General features: G+C 44.4%; 1 protein-coding gene across 6 annotated transcripts in view; it reads right to left on the bottom strand.

Moving 5' to 3' along the window:
• Window positions 1-16,602, bottom strand: part of EIF2AK4 (eukaryotic translation initiation factor 2 alpha kinase 4) — a 117,659-nt gene that overhangs the window by 37,147 nt on the left and 63,910 nt on the right. For all 6 annotated transcript variants that reach the window (XM_002717985.5, XM_070053975.1, XM_051822079.2 and 3 more), the window contains 5 exons: window positions 12,753-12,836; window positions 10,229-10,351; window positions 7,348-7,452; window positions 5,178-5,232; window positions 4,596-4,675 (listed from right to left, as the gene is read on the bottom strand). In XM_002717985.5, coding sequence (XP_002718031.1) covers window positions 4,596-4,675; window positions 5,178-5,232; window positions 7,348-7,452; window positions 10,229-10,351; window positions 12,753-12,836 — 447 coding nt within the window. The remainder of the gene's footprint in view (window positions 1-4,595; window positions 4,676-5,177; window positions 5,233-7,347; window positions 7,453-10,228; window positions 10,352-12,752; window positions 12,837-16,602) is intronic.

Genomic DNA, 16,602 nt, shown 5'->3' with positions numbered 1-16,602 from the left:
TGAAATATCTTATGTTTAGAAGATAATAAAATATTTGGCATGATTTGTCTCAATATTTTTCTTGGAAATTGTAACTAGTTTAGCTATGTACACAGACACAGATAAACGCTGGCTGAAAAAAACAATGGCCAAACCGTAAGGACAACTGAAAGTTGTCACAAGAATTTGCTTTGTTTTGTATCTTTATGAATCATCATGAAAGTGAAACACAGACCCAAATCTGCAGGTTCCAGTAAATGCCAGTGACTGACAGCAAATGAGGCCAGCAACTGACTCGACCAATGAGGACAAAAGAATGGCACAGCAGAGAGATAATGTAAATAATCCTAGCACATTAACAAAGCAATTAAAAGGCAACCTAAGAAATGAGCAAAAACATTCACAAACCACACATCTGACAAGGAGTTAGTATCCAAAATACATGAGGAACTCATACAACTCAACAACAACCAAAACCCTACTGATCTAATCAAAATTGGGCAAAGGACCTGAATGGACATTTTTCTAGAGATGACATTCAAATGGTCAACAGGCAATAAAAAGACATTGAACATCATTAATCAGAGAAATACAAATCAAAATCACAATGAGCCATCATCTCAACTGCAAGGAGGGCTAAATTAATATACAATAATAATCTATTAATAAAGAACAGATAGCAAACGTTGGTGAGGATGTGGAAAGAAGGGAACTCTGGTACCCTGAAGGTAGGATGTAAACTGGCACAGCCACTATGCAAAAAGCATGGGGATTCCTCAAAAAGTAAAAAATCGAACTTTCATATGAATGATCCAACAATCTTCTGCATGTACTCAAAGGAAAGCAAATCATTATCCCAAGAGGGATGCCCATGTTCACTGCAGTGTTTTTCCTCCTAGTCAAGACACAGAATCAGCCTCAGTGTCCACCAACAGATAAATGGATAAAGAAAAGCTGGCACACATACAACAAAATAGCATTCAGCCTTAATAAAGAAGGGAATTAACTCCGACGCTCATGACAACATGGATGAATCTGGAGGATATCATGCTTCATGCATTAAAGCTAGGCACAGAGGGGCAAATTCTGCAGGAGCTCTCTGTAATGTGAGTCTCACAAACTAACAGTACAGTCGTGCTTGCCAGGGACCGGGGGCTGGGGGCAAAGGGGAGATGTTGGTGCAAGGGTATGGACCTTCAGTTAGAAGATGAAGAAATTCTGGAGCTCTAATGTGAGCATGGTGACTCTATTAATAACACCATATTGAATTCTTGGCATCACTGAGGGAGTAGATCTCACCTGTTCTCATCACACACAAGAGAGTCAGCAACTCTAGGAGGTGGTAGCTATCCCAGTTAGCTTGATGGGAATATTCACTTCACAATGTCTACATAGATCAAATCATCCTGCTTAATACCTTAAACATATGCCATTTCTATTTGTGAATTATACCTCAGTAAAGCTGGGAAACAAAATAAATAAATAAAATAGAAGTCAAAGAAAGAAAAGAGCAAACTCAACCTAGAAAGACATAAATAATCAAAATGATGATGAAATGATCAACGAATACAGAAAAAAACACAAATGTCACTAATAAAAAGAAGGAAGGAGTAAAAGGGCCAGTCAGAGCAGAGGAGGTCTGCACGGGGAGCTGCAGAGGGGAAGGTGCAGCCCCAGGAGGACTGTGCAGTGCCAGCTGCCAGGAGGCACACGGGCCCTTCCCAGGACACAGAAGCCTTTCTCAAGACAGGCTCTGAGGTGAACTGGGACTCAGCGATGGGCAGGAAATCCTCTCAAACCATCACCAGTGACCTCCAAAGTTGTAAAAACATTAATTGTCGCCTTTCCTACAGAGGCTAGCTGCAGAAAACCCAAGACGTCCAGAAGAGGAGCAGTCTACCGTCACCCCTCCACTTGGGTACGTATCACTGGTGTCTAAAATAGGCCCATGTTTATGTCTAAAAAACAGAACTAGACCCACTATTGGTTCTGTTATTTACTTAATATGGTGAGGATGTTTTTCAATATTACAATGTCATTTTTCTGGAACAAGTTTCCAAAACATAATGTTAGTGATGGATGGTATTCAATGACATGAAAGTCCCCTAATCTATTTAATCAATTCCCCATTTTTAGGCACTTATTTTTCAGTATTATTGATAATGCTGTGATGAATTCCTTTTTTTTTTTTTTAAATTGATTTATTTGAGAGGCAAAATTACAGAGAGAGGAAGAGACAGAGACAGAATTCTTCCAACCGCTGATTCATTCCCCAAATGGCCGCAATGGCCAGATGGGCCGACCTGAAGCCAGGAGCCAGGAGCTTCCTCTGGGGCTCCAATGGTAGATGCAGAGGCCCAAACATTTGCGCAATCCTCCACTGCCTTCCCAGGACATTAGCAGGGAGCTGGATCGGAAGTGGAACAACTGGGCCTCGAACTGGCACCCATATGAAATGCCAGTGCTGCAGGCGGCGATTTAACCTACTACGCCACAGCATCGGCCCCACTGATGAATCCCTTTTACAGCAGTCTCTATGGAGGACCAGAGCTGTTTCCTTTAGATAATTTTTAAAAAATATGTATTTATTTATTTCTTGAAAGGAGTTACAGAGAGACAAGCAGACAAACTTCTTTTTGTTGGTTCACTTCCCAAATGAAGTGAACCGACTTCATTTGGGAAGTCAGGTCTAAGTCAGGCTATAGTCAGGAGCTAGGAAATTCTTCTGGGTCTCTCACATGAGAGTGGGGGTTCAAGCATGGGACATCTTCCACTGCTTTCCTAGGAGCATTAGCAGGGAGCTGGATCAGAAGTGGAGCAGCTGGAACTTGAACCAGCACTGATACAGGGTGCTGGCATCACAGGCAGTGGCCTAACCGGCTGCACCACAATGCTCCCCTCCCTGTCAATTTCTAATGGGAGAAGAGCCAGTCCAAAGAGTAGGGCGTCTTCAAGCATTTCACAATACTCTCCCAGACTCACCCCGGTGCACAACAGTAAGGTGCCCTCCCAGGTACTGAGGGGTCTGCCACAACTCTGCTGCTGCCCAGTGCTCCTGGTCTGAAAAACCAGCCTGGAGTTCTCACTGCAAGCCTGGGAACCTGCTTTAATTTGCACTGCCTGCCTGATGTGTTTTTAAAATTGTGCTCGTGCCCTTGCCCCACGTGATCTCACAGTCTCAGGGCTTGAAACTGCGTATGTGTGCTGCTGACTCAGATCCACACCTCTGACTTCAGCCTCTCCCCGGAACTAGAATCTCGGGTGCCTGACGACCTCCTAGACATCTCTGATACTGGACTTCTCATCAGGAGTCTCAAACACGCCTCAGAGGACCGCCCCTGCCGCCATCTCCTCCTCTCCGTATACCTTCCCCAGCTTTCCTCACCTCAACCAACCACCCTCCCCCTAGGGTGCCCAGGGCAGACACCTGTGCCAGAACTTCCCCTCTGCTTTTCCTCTCCCAGCATGCACAGCGGCAGGACCGCCTCCTCTTCCCCTTCTCTGGCAGCACCCTTGGCACCTCTGCCGCGAGGCCCCAGTGCCGTCTGCCGGCTGCTCTGCCCCGGCTTCTGCAAGGCTTCTCGGCTCAACTGCGGCGAGACCTGTTGCTGACGATTCGTTGGTGGCTCCCTGTGCCCTTCACCTGAAAACCCAGCCTCTGTCACGGCTAAGCTGGCGCTGCACGGTCTGCCCCCAGCCTCCCCTGCAGCCTCAGGGCTCGCGTCTCCCCAGGTGGCTCACCACACCACAGCTACACTGTCTCTAGACGGTCTCACATGTGCCAACTGCTCCCTGACCCAACGTCTCCTGTGTGCTCGCTGTTGCCCTGCTTCACCCCGCTCTCCAGCTCCAGCTCCCAGCTCTGTATGGCTTGTCCCTTCTCATCCTTTGTCCTAAATGTTCCCTCTCAACGTCAGTCTACAGGAGACGCCCTCTGTTTCTTCTTTCCTGAGCCCTCAGCACACTTTGTGATTATTTCTTTCATTTTTCCTTTGCCATCCGTCTCATTCACCTGACTGCCTGTTCCCTGTGCCCCCGGGACCTTGCCCAGGATAAGGGTTTGTGCACATATTCTTTGGATGGATGTGTGGGTGCACAATAAGCTCCCGGCAGCAACAGTGCCAGCTTCAGCCACCGTCCTTGAGGACCACATGTTCTGCCTGGCGCAGCAATGAGTGCTCCAGGCTGAATTTCAGTTCATAACTAATCCTAAGTGCTATGATTTTTTTTTTTTAATGTAAAAAGTCAGAGTTTCAGAGAGAGGGAGAGACAGAGAGAGAAAAACATCTTCCATCTGCTGGATCACTCCCCGAATGGTCACAATAGCTGGGGCTGGTCCAGGCGGAAGCCAGGGGCCAGGAACACTATCCAGGTCCCACATGTGGGAGGTAAGGGCCCAAGCACTTGGGCGTATTCTGCTGCTTTCCCAGGCACATCAGCAGGGAGCTGGATTGGAAGCTGAACTGCTGGGACTCGAATTGGAGCTCTGACATGGATGCTAACATTGCAGGTGATGGTTTAACCTGCTGTGCCACAATGCCAGCCCCAGGGCTGGGTCTTGGTGTCCTGTTACCTCACACTCAGGACCTTCCCATTCTCCCCAGAAAGCCCTGTACCTGGTTGTATGCAGACTTGGTGCTCCCCTGGACCTCTGGGCTTACATATAGAGCAGTGCCAACCATCCCGGTCAAGCGGCCTGTGTGGAGAACAGAGGAAATCTTTCCAGTGGTGGGGTTTCATGGACAAGGCAAATTACAGAAAGGCTTTTTAAGAACAAGGCATGATCTGTGAGCTGTCTTCCACTCCCAGGAAACAGCAAGCGAGCACCACACCAAACGGTCATTGTAAGTCATGTCCAGCACACACACTGCTCCTCACACAGATGTCTTCGCTGCTGTGGAGGAGGGCGGTGCCTCACGAGACCCTAGATGGACCAGGTCATGGGGTAACCTCTCACTCCCACTCAGGGTCAGACAAAGTAGAACTGTCTACCCGTGGGAACTCATTATTCCACTAGCTGAAGCTCTAACTTCTCAGAGTTCTGAGCAATTTATATGGTGAAAAGGAAAAAAGAACAAAAGCATTTTCATAATGTTAACTGAATGAACAATTACAATTGGCTTCAGAATAAAACCGTTACAGGTGTAAAGCAAGTTTCAGGGTAAGAGATTTCGTTGTCTGCATTTCAGCACATTTACCTGAAGGGTCTGATTTAATCAAGGAGTCTGCCTGATCCTCCTGTTTGCCGTCAGCCTAAAAATGCAAATAAGCCAAATGCTGAATTAAAATGTTATATTATTCCCCAGAAATGGCTTGCGCATTTCAAAACGAAGACTGAAAAGCTATTACATGGGACTCACAGTAATTAAAATAATATCTTCTTTGAATTTTAAATTTGTTTTGGTTGAGTTACCCTGCTGGTGCAAGGCTCACAGGAAACCCAGTGAAATCAAGGGGGAGAAGGGCACTTCATCAGGCAACTCTTTCGTCAGGACAGAAATACCCAAGCGCTTAGAGAAACCTCTGCATTTTCCTATCGCAGATGGCAAGACAGAGTCCCTGCACTCGGAAGAGGCAGAGGGTATCCACAACAAATTCATCTTCCCAGCAGCGTTCCTGCTTCTGCTTCCCTCTCTGGGTCAGTTTTGAGGCTGGTCCCCTAGTGTGTGCCACCATCACTCTCTGCTAATGCCCAGTGTGTCTCACCTTGCTTGCTGTACCTGCTGCCAGTGCTGTCTCGGGTGCCACCCAGTCACCTCTGCCGTGACCTCCCTGCACAGGCTTCACTATGCCGCAAGCGCCACCAGCAGTGACAGCACTCAGCATGCGCAGGCAGGCATGTTCCACGGCTTCATCTGCATTCTTATTTTATTTTGCTAACGACTCTTTGAGGTAGGAACTAGGCACATCTGACAGACATGATATTGACATGATCTAATTTATGGCAGCAGCAGGAGTCCAGTCCAGTCCGTTGAGCTCCAAGACTTGTGCTCTGACCTGCCTCTGAATACCACACTTCCAGACAGCAGGTGAGGTCCATCTGGAGATCAAGGTCTCCACCACCACCTGGCCCTTGCTTGGTCTCAGCACCCTTCAACAAACCCACATTCTGGCTGGGACCCTGTCCTCACTGTCCCCCTCCCTCTCCATTTCGTCAAACCTCACCTTCTAATCCAGTCCCTACAGCTGTTCCTGCCATTAGTCCAAATCCTATTTTCCTTCTCTGCCCATCCTTGGAATTAGCTTCATTCACTACTGAGCTTGGTGCCGACTAACTCTAACTTCTGAGATTCTGTAAAAAGCCTCCTGTGATACTCAAGGCGGCTCCGTCTCCAGCTTCCTTGCTTACACTCCTGTGTATTTCAGTTACAGCCTATTGTACAATGTGCTGGTTTTCAATTAACCATGCCTGCTCACCCCACGGCATTTGCTTATGCTGCTCTTTCTCTCTGGAATCTCCTGTCTTGGTGTCACCATGCCCTGTTCTCAACCTTGGCCTGCTGGACCCTCATCCATCCTTCAAGGCCCATCTGAAACACCTCTGTCTTCATAGAGCCTTTCTTTCTTTTTTTTCTTAAAGATTTATATATTTTTCTGAAAAGCAAAGTTACAGAGAGAGCTTCTTCCATCTGCTGGTTCATTCTCAGTGGCTGCAACAGCCAGGCTGTGTCAGACTGAAGTCAGGCGCTTCTTGCAGTTCTCCTATGTGGATGCAGGGGCCCAGACACTTGGGTTATCCTCTGCTGCTATTCCCAGGCACATCAGCAGGGAACTGGATCAGAAGTGGAGCAGCCAGGACTTGAACTGGTGCCCACATGGGATGCTGGCGTTGCAGGCAGCAGCCTTACTCGCTACACCACAGCCTTTCTTGATCCTCACAATTGTACACAAGTTTTCTCCTTTCTTCTCTCTCAAGTCACTGTTTCTCCCACCTCACATTAATCACCCTTGTATGTTAACAAACAGCTACTGTGCGGTGTTGTGAAGAAAAGACCTCTTCTGAACTGTATGTTGTCTAGGACTGGTTCCCCTGGTGTTTTATGTTTTGGGGCCTCATTGCCCCAAACTAACTAAAAGCCCTTTATGGGCCCAGGATCCAGCCCCATGCCTGGCATAGAGACCAAAACACCAAATTATTTCATGCAATATTATATGTCTTTGACCTATCATCCATAAGGCAATAATTTTTTGTCCCTCCAGTAGAATTCACTCACCACAATGCATTTACCATTTCGGAGCCTGAGAGATCATCTGCAGACTGAGTTCCTGAGGCTCACCCAGCAGCACTCAGCAAGCTCCCTGCCCCACTCAGGATTATCAGGGCAGCTGGGCTCATTTTCAGGTCAGTCCAGTCTCTAAGATACTCACAGAAAATGCTAGGTGGTCTGTCGCCAAACCAAAATCACCTATTTTCACATGGTCATCAGAATCCAAAAAAATGTTGACAGGCTTCAAATCCCGGTGAATCATTCCCTGTGAGAAGAGAAACCAACAACCGTTTGCCAGGCATCGTGTGCAGCTGTGCCCATTTCTGAACTGCAGAGGTCAAGCTAGCAACAAGAGTGGGACGAGGGCTTCTACCGGCCACGCTGGCCCAGGCTATCTGGTCTCTGCAATGTCTCCCAGCTCTCCTATGACCTCGCCACCCTCTCTCAGCTCCACCTGCTACTGATCCCTCTGGCATTCTGGGCCACTCCACTGGGTTCACCAAATTTCCTTTCCCTCTGCTGTATCACAAAAGGCCTGCTCTGGTCATATCATTTTCTTTCTTCCTTTTATTCCTTTCTCCCCAAGGTTTCTCTGGCCCAGGGCCTTTCCTCCACTCAATCAAACTGCACCAACGTTGACAAGAGCCAACTCACAAGTCTCCCACAGTCACTCTGATGGTTCAATTTTGCATTCCCAGCACATACAGAGGGTGCTGAATGATTATCATTTTTTTTTAAAAGATTTATTTATTTTATTGGAGAGACAGAGTTACAGAGAGAAGAATCTTCTATCCACTGGTTCACCCCCCAAACAACTACAATGACCAGGGCTGAGCCAGGCCAAAGCCAGGAGCCTGGAACTCCATCCAAGTCTCCCATGTGGGGAGCAGGGGCCCAAGTATTTAGGCCATCTTCTACTGCCTTCCCAGCCATAATAGCAAGGAGTGGGATCAGAAGCAGAGTAGCCAGAACTCAAACTGGCACTCATTTGGGATGCCAGCATTGCAAGCTGCAGCATAACCCATTACACCACAATGTCGGACCCTCCTGTTGCCTACTGCTCCATGCATTATAATACAAGAAACAATGAAATGTAATAAAACACTTTATTGTATGACTCCTTTTACTGTAACATGAAGATAAATTCTAGCTCCCTCCTAAAGCAATAAGTTTCCATCAGAGTGAGTGTGTGTAGCGGCACAGCACCTATGATACTGGCATCCCATGCGAGTGTTGCTCTGAGTCCCAGCTGCTCCTCTTCTAATCCAGCTCCCTGCTAATGTGCCTGGGTGGAGAATGGCCCAAGTGCTTGCCCTTGCACCCTAGTGGGAGACCCAGAGGAAGCTCCTGGCTCCTGGCTTTGGCTTGGCCCAGTTCTGGTCATTGTAGCCATTTGAGAAGTGAGCCAGAGGATGAAGGATCTCTCTCTATCCCTTTCTTTCTGTAACTCTTTTTTTTTTTTTTTTTTTTTGACAGACAGAGTGGACACTGAGAGAGAGAGACAGACAGAGAGAAAGGTCTTCCTTTTCCGTTGGTTCACCCCGCAATGGCAGCTATGGCCGGTGCGCTGTGGCCAGTACCCCCCAATGGCTGCTACGGCCAGAGCGCTGTGGCCAGTGCATTGTGCCAATCTGAAGCCAGGAGCCAGCTGCTTCTTTCTCCTGGTCTCCCATGTGAGTGCAGGACCCAAGCACTTGGGCCATCCTCCACTGCACTCCTGGGCCGTAGCAGAGAGCTGGCCTGGAAGAGGGGCAACCGGGACAGAATCCAGCGCCCCAACTGGGACTAGAACCTGGGGTGCTGGCGCCGCAGGCGGAGGATTAGCCTACTGAGCCGCGGCGCCGGCCATGTAACTCTAACTTTCAAATACATAAATAAATAATTTTTTTTTAAAGTCTCTGTCAGGAATGAGGTTTGTCCCATACTCAGAGCTCTCTGTATTTCTAAGTGCAGCACAGTGTTAGATGCCCAGCAAATGGTTAGCAAATGAGATGGAGAGGGATGGAGCATGGGGTATGGTTCTAGCCCCCACAGTGCTATTACAGTCATAGAGTTCCAATGGATTTCATTAGAACTCATTTCTTTCCCAACCTTGCAAACTCTGTTCCCACCAAATCATATGAAAAGTAGATATGTATAAATTACAGCCCTGGCTTCTCAGTATAAATACAGCACAATATAAACATTTTAAGATTAAAGAAAATCAGGCAAAGGAAAAAAAAACTATACTGGTGAATGCATTAGACAATCCTATTTTATCTTGAAACTAGGCCCACTGGTATTTATAAGGCCATCACCACTTCCAGCTTTAAAATGACATTTTATACATGTGGCAGGTGTTACTCAGAAAGTCTATTTTTTTTCTCCTTGCTGGATGATTTTTGGCTTCTCCATGTTCCTTGGAAGGGTAATACTAATTCCCTTAGAACCAAGGAACTTGGTATCACATATTCTCACTTTATTCTGAGCCACTCAAGGAATGACTCTCACATTCCACACAGGTTCAAATATTTTCTCCTCACCCAGAGGTTGGTGAAGGGTCGGGTGGTAAATATTTTAGATTTTATAGGCTATATAGTTTCTAATGCAACTATTCAAATCTGTTGTTATGGGCAACACCTAAACAAATAAGCACAGCTATATTTCAATAAGACTTTACTGATAAATACCGAAATGTAAATTTCATATAGTTTTCATGTACCATGAAATATCTTCTTTTTTTGATTTTTAACTACCACGCAGAAAATGTAAAAGCTATTCTTAGCTGGCAGGCCATGCAAAAATAGGCAGTGGGCTGGATTTGACCTGTGGACCACAGTCTGAAGATCCCTGTCCTAACCTTGAACACTGCTGCTGAGCTTGGAAGCACTGTACTGTTTTCTTGTCATTGGACATTTTATTTCATTTCCTACAAAAATAGATTTTCCCAGTACACCCAGAGTTCTCTATTTCAGTTACTCTCCACCCTTAACATTTGATTTTCTCCTTTAGTCATTAATTTATATAACCAATTTTTAGATAGGGAATGTTGCGGAGTTTACTTTCTCATGGATATAAGCCAGTCCATCGAGAATCTCTCGGAAAAGCCTCCAGAGTCTGATGGTGTCTCGGTATAGTCCCTGGTCGATGGTGTCACGTAAAGTGCTCTTTTCGCAATACTCCATCTACGGATGAGAACAAAGCAGGCAGGGACTGGTTACGCAGAAAGCTCATATTTAACAAGATAGTTATAATTGTTATTCTACATTTAAAAACTTGTTTCATGGTTTTTAAACAGTTGCAGGAAAGACTTGATTTTGCACACTGAAAAAAGAAACCAACAGTATTAAAAAAATTATTTGGGTTAAATATGTATTTGTTAACAATAATGTTAATAACTAAGTATTAAAATACATTGGGGATCAATATGCATTACCTTAGCACCCCAACTTAATTATTTTTATTTTTTATATTACTGTTCATTAAGAAAGTAACTTATTGGGGTTGGTGCTGTGGTGTGGCAGGTAAAGACGCCACTTACAGTGCCAGCATCCCATATAGGTGTCCGTTTGAGTCCCGGCTGCTTCATTTCCAATCTAGCTCCCTGCTATTGGCTTGAGAAAAGTAGTGGAGGATAGCTCAAGTGCTTGGGCCCCTGCCACGCAGGTGGGAGACTGGGTGAAGCTCCTGGCTCCTGGCTTCAGTCTGGCCAAGCCCTGGCTATTGTGGCCATTTAGGGAGTTAACCAGCAGATGGAAGATCGCCCTGTTAACTCTGCCTTTCAAGTAAATAAATCTTTTTTGTTTGCTTGTTTTAAAAGAAAGTAACTTATTTATTTAAGATCTTTATCACAAATAATAGGAAAAAACTGAGAATGCAGTAAAATTTTATTTATTGTTTTAAGAATGATTCTAAACCAAAATTTCCAAGAAGGGCTAATTAATTTAATGATATCATTAGCCTTTCTTATTTGCACATCAGACAGATGACCTTCAAGTCTAGAGCAAAACATTGTAAATATTAACACAGTCCAGAAGGAGTTCTGTCTCATGTCCTTGTAAGTGAACTAATGAATCAGGACCATTTAAAACTTAAACCACCATGTAGCACTTGATTTATGCAGTTAGCCCATGTTGTAACCAGTGCCAGAGTTGAGAATGCCCAAGAAGGATTTTACTGTTTTGAAACAGAGGAAGATCACCCTTCACTCTATCACCCTTTGAATAATGCTGGAAAATTCCGACTCATCCTCCAGGTCTTGGTTAGGGCCTCACGTGGACCTCTATGAGTCATGATCCCCATGTACCTTGGTTGCACCTCCTTTCCATCACTCTAAGTGCAACTGTTCAGAAAGGAATCGCACACAGTGGATAATAAACAGTGGTTTGGGAGTCAATGCTTTATTATTTGTATAAGTGGTACCCTAAAGATATCTATATTAGAGAATACCTAAAACCATCTCCACTCCAGGAAAGCAACTACCTCTTTTTAGACATGGTCATTCTTCTGAAGAATCCTTTTTCTGTTCAGTCCTGTATCTCACACTTAAAGATCTGCCTACTTGCAGTAAGGATGGGAAACACTAACAGGACCCCCTCAGTGCTCTTCATGTGGGACAGCAGAAAGCCCTCCTTGGCAGAATCCCTCTGTACAGGATGAGCTGCCTGGGCAAGCCAAAGCCAAGGCTGCTTGCAGTAATGCCTCACTGGAACTGGTCTTCTCTTCCACACGTTTCTGGAAGACCCACTTTGCCTGTAGCCATGTTGGTGTTTCTTTTGTACATGCAGGCATGTATGCACATTGTATCTTATATGTATAGCCTGATTTCACTTGTTAGACAAAGTAGAGTTTCTAAACACACAGTCTAGTACTTACAGAACTCAGATGTGGGTAAGCACTTCATATGCTACCTATTTAATCTTCATAAGTCTGCAAGATAGCAACTATTATTTAACTTACAGATCGAGAAATGGAGGTGCAGAATGTCAAGGAACTTTGAGCTCACATAGCTGTGACAGGTAGATCCAAGATGTGAGTTTACATAGCCTGAGTCCAGAGCTGCCCTATGGCACTTCTCGAAAGGCTGGGGAAAGAGACCTCCTTGCCATAATCCTCCCTGGACATTCACCTTTGGAAGGGCTAGTGTTATGCACTGAGCAGGACTTGGCCACCCAAACATGCAGATATTGAAACCTCAAAGTCTTCATGTAACAGTTACCGTGTTAATGGTTGATGGAGAAGAACGTGGACTTGATCTAATTATGGTGGCTGGGAGTTGGGCCCCATGGACTTGCCCGCAGAAGGTAGTTCTTATGGGAGAGCTGGTTATTTAAGCTGAGTTCAGCCTGGAGTCTCTTTCTGCTCCCCAGCTCACGCCATGATCATCACTCTATACCTCTGCCATTTCCAGCTTCCACCAGATGCCAGTCCAAAGGGGCCACTTGATTTTGAACGATGAACCTCAAAACTCGAAGCTTCTCTTGAGAATTTCAAAGCAACAAAAAGCTAATAGAGCCAGCAATCCTTCTTCTGTTCTGTCTTGAAAGGGAGTTGCCGTATATAGCAAGCTGCACAATAGGACCTCACCTGGATATACAGGTAGTGCACAGCCTCAGTCGTCACTGACAGCTCACTTTCACAGCCACCATTCTCCTCTCTGCAGTCTTCATCCTAACCCAAGAGGAAGACACAAGAACTCAAACTGGGGGAGAAATTAAACCAGACCACCACCATCCTCAAGAAATTGTGTCCACTTCCCACAGATACGGCCATACTGTTGTCTTAGTGAGAGGGTTGGTGTCCAGGACTCAAACTCTGTCCTTTAGAAGCTTGCAGTATCTTAAAAGCAAGTTTGCTGTCACCGGAGTCTTCTATATAGTTCACAGGTCTGTGGCTACAGAGTGATGGGGAAGGAGCAGATAGGCAGTAAAGATGTGTGATCTGACAGAAAAACCATGATGGTGGAATAGGGAGGGAATTTCGTGCTCTAGTCTAGGGGAAGATAGTTTAGAAAAACAAACAGAGAGTGCAATCTCAGAGAAGAGTCAGGGAGAAAACAGCAGAGGAAACTTCATGCTACATAGATCTTCATGGAAGCTCTAGATGTGCACAACTCAGGACTCCAGCAGCCGAGAGCCTCAGCACCAGCTTTGGACAGTGAGGTCAGACTAGACTGCAGCCCATAAAGCTGCAGGCGATAAAGCTGAGGGAGGAGCCTGGCATGACTCTGGCTTGGAGCACTGTGGGGGACAGTATACCTGACAACCTAGAGGGGGGAAAAAAAAAGGGAACACATTTCTCTCTCCCTGATCAGAGGCACCAGCATCCTGTAACTAGCCTAGAGGGTATGGGCGCCACTTTGGACATACCTAACAGTTGCACTGCTTGTGTCCACATACCCAGCAACCAGCCAAGAGGAGATGCCTGATTCTGGTTGGGAGAATTGATGGGGACTGGGTGCTCATGACTGTGGAAGCCTTATGTGCTGGGACTGTGAAGCACTGGCTGTGTGGGAGGCTCAGGGTGTGGCTGGGTCTTTGGGCAGTCACTGTGGGTGACATCACACACTTGGGGCTCCCTGATTTCCTGGTGAGGGTGATTGCTGCGGGATCTGTGCTCACACTGAGGACTATATGGATCCTGTGTGTGCTTATGTGGCAGCACAAATAGCGACCAGGCATTGATCTCCTTGGAGGAGAAGAGGTGAGCGTGAGACTACTCCAACAGAGCAGAATAAACCTCCCCTCTGATAAAAAAAAAAATTTACCATGCCCAATTTGAGTATCACCTTGGACACTCCCCTTACCCTGGAGCACTGACTAGGACTCCCTGGCCGCACCCAGCCACACACCTCTGGGTATTCACTGAAAGAGAAGATGCTCCACTAAGCCACAGAGGCATAGTCCAAAGATAAAGCCACCACAGTGAGAAACAAAAACAAAAACAAAAACCACCAACAAGTGTCTCCATAAATGCCTAAAAATAAACACAGCAATTCAAGAAACAAAAATAAAGACAACATGATGTCTCCAAAGGAATGCAACAATACTTCACTTCAATACTAGAATGTGAAAATGAAGAGATTGAACAAATGGTAGAAAGGGAATTCAAAAACACTGATTGTAGGATTACTTGAAGTAATCAGAAGCAAATCCACGAATTAAAGAAATCCATACAAGACATGAATGAAAATTTCTCACATGAAATTGAGATTTTAAAGAGAAATCAAAATGAAATATTGGAAATGAAGAATTCAATAGATCAAATAAAAATACGATGAAAAGGCTTAATAACAGACTCAGTGAGGCAGAAGAAATAATATCTGAGTTAGAAGACAAATCTCTGGAAATATTACAGCCAGACCAAAAAAAAAAAAAAAAAAAAAAAAAGAAGAAGAAATTAGAAAACTAAAAAACAGTGTTGGGGATTTATAGGATACTATCAAACAACCAAACATATGGGTATTAGAAGTTCCTGAAGGCTTGGAAAGTGAGAATGGATTAGAAACTCTTTTTAGTGAAATAATTACAGAAAAATTCCCTAATTTGGAGAGAGAAAGGGATGTCCAAGTACAGAACTCCCAATAGACATGACCAGAAAAGATCCTCATCATGACACATTGTAGTCAAACTCTCCACAGTAAAACATAAGGAAAAGATTCTAAAATGTGAACAAGAGAAACACCAGATCACTTTCAGAGACTCTCCAATTAGATTCACAGTCGACCTCTCATCAGAAACTACAGGCTAGGAGAGAATGGTGAGATATATTCCAAGTGTTAAGAGGAAAAAAAAAAAAAAAACTGTCAACCCAGAATACTATACTCTGCAAAGCTCTCATTTATAAATGAAAGTGAAACAAAGACCTTCCATAACAAACAGAAATTGAAAGAATTTGTTACCATTCATCCAGCCTTACAAAAGATGCTCAAGGATGTGCTACACACAGAAACACAGAAACATATTCATCAATATGAAAGAAGGTGAAGGCAGAAAATCTCCCAGTAAAAGTACAAAGGAAATCTAAAGTAAACAACAGGAATATTTATGGAAAAACAGCAAGGCCAATTCATTACTTATCAATAGTCACCCTGAATGTAAATGGTCTCAACTTTACAGTTAAAAGGTACAGACTGGATGAATGGATTAAAGAACAAAACCCATCTATTTGTTGCCTACAAGAAACACATCTCATCAACAAAGATACATACAGACTAAAAGTGAAAGGATGGGAAAAAAGATTCCATGCTAATAGAAACCAAAAACAAGCCACCCTAATATCAGACAAAATAGACTTAAACACAAACACTGTTGAAAGAGACAAAGAAGGGCATTATGTAATGATTAAGGGATTGTTTCAACACGAAGATGTGACAATAATAAATGTAGCACTTAATTACAGGGCACCTGGATATTTAAAAGAAATGTTAATGGATCTAAAGGGAGACACAGACTACCATACAATAGTAGTGGGGGACTTCAATATCCTACTTTCAGCAATGGACAGATCAACCAGAGAAAAAATCAGCAAAGAAACAAAAGTTAATCAACACTATAGACCAAATGGACCTAACAGATATCTACAGAACTTTTCATCCTACAGTTGCAGAATACACATTCTTCTTCTCACTAGTGCATGGCACTCTCTCTAGGATAGACCATAGGCTAGGCCATAAAGCAAGTCTCACCAAATTAAAAAAAACTGAAATCATACCATGCATGTTCTCTGACCATAATGGAATGAAGCTGGAAATGAACACTCAAGAATCTCTAGAATATGTGCAAATGGAGATGGAGACCGAACAACATGCTCCTGAACGAACAGTGGGTCATAGAAGAAATCAAAAGAAAAATCAAAAAACTGTTGAGGAACAGGCTTTTTCTTCCATATTTTTTGTTGAACTCTTTACTTAGTATAGAGTTAATCTTCTGTGTATAAAGTTAATTTAAAATAGATTTTAGTAAAAAATAAGAATGGGAATAGGAGAGGGGGGAAGAAGAAGGGTGGGAGAGCAGGTGGGAGGAGGGTATGGTGGGAAGAATCACTGTGTTCCTAAACTTGTATTTATGAAATGCATGAAGCTTGCATACATTAAATAAAAGGTTTCTGGAAAAAAATACATGATCTACAGAGAAATATCTTGTTAAATCAGTTTTTTCTTACACTGATACCCTTCCCAGCTAAGAAGGGCAGAATGTGTACAGGTTAATCCAGTTTGGATTGAGTTTCCCTGGAGTTCCGTCCTTTGGTGTTGGAGACAAGTTAAGTGTGACTATACGGTCCATATCACAGCACTGTGCAGCCTACACCCCTGAAGAGGAAGCACTCAGCTGCTGCTTACACAGTCTGATCCTCTGCACTGCTTGTCCATCTGGTTAATCTGTTCATTCTCTACAGCTGGTTTTTTCCTCACACAAAGTACATTTTTTTAAAATAA

The sequence above is a fragment of the Oryctolagus cuniculus genome, chromosome 12 (genome assembly GCF_964237555.1).
Source record: "Oryctolagus cuniculus chromosome 12, mOryCun1.1, whole genome shotgun sequence".
In the NCBI taxonomy this organism is placed as follows: Eukaryota; Metazoa; Chordata; class Mammalia; order Lagomorpha; family Leporidae; genus Oryctolagus; species Oryctolagus cuniculus.
Note: the sequence above shows the minus strand (reverse complement) of the source record. Positions and strands in the feature narration are given on the sequence as shown.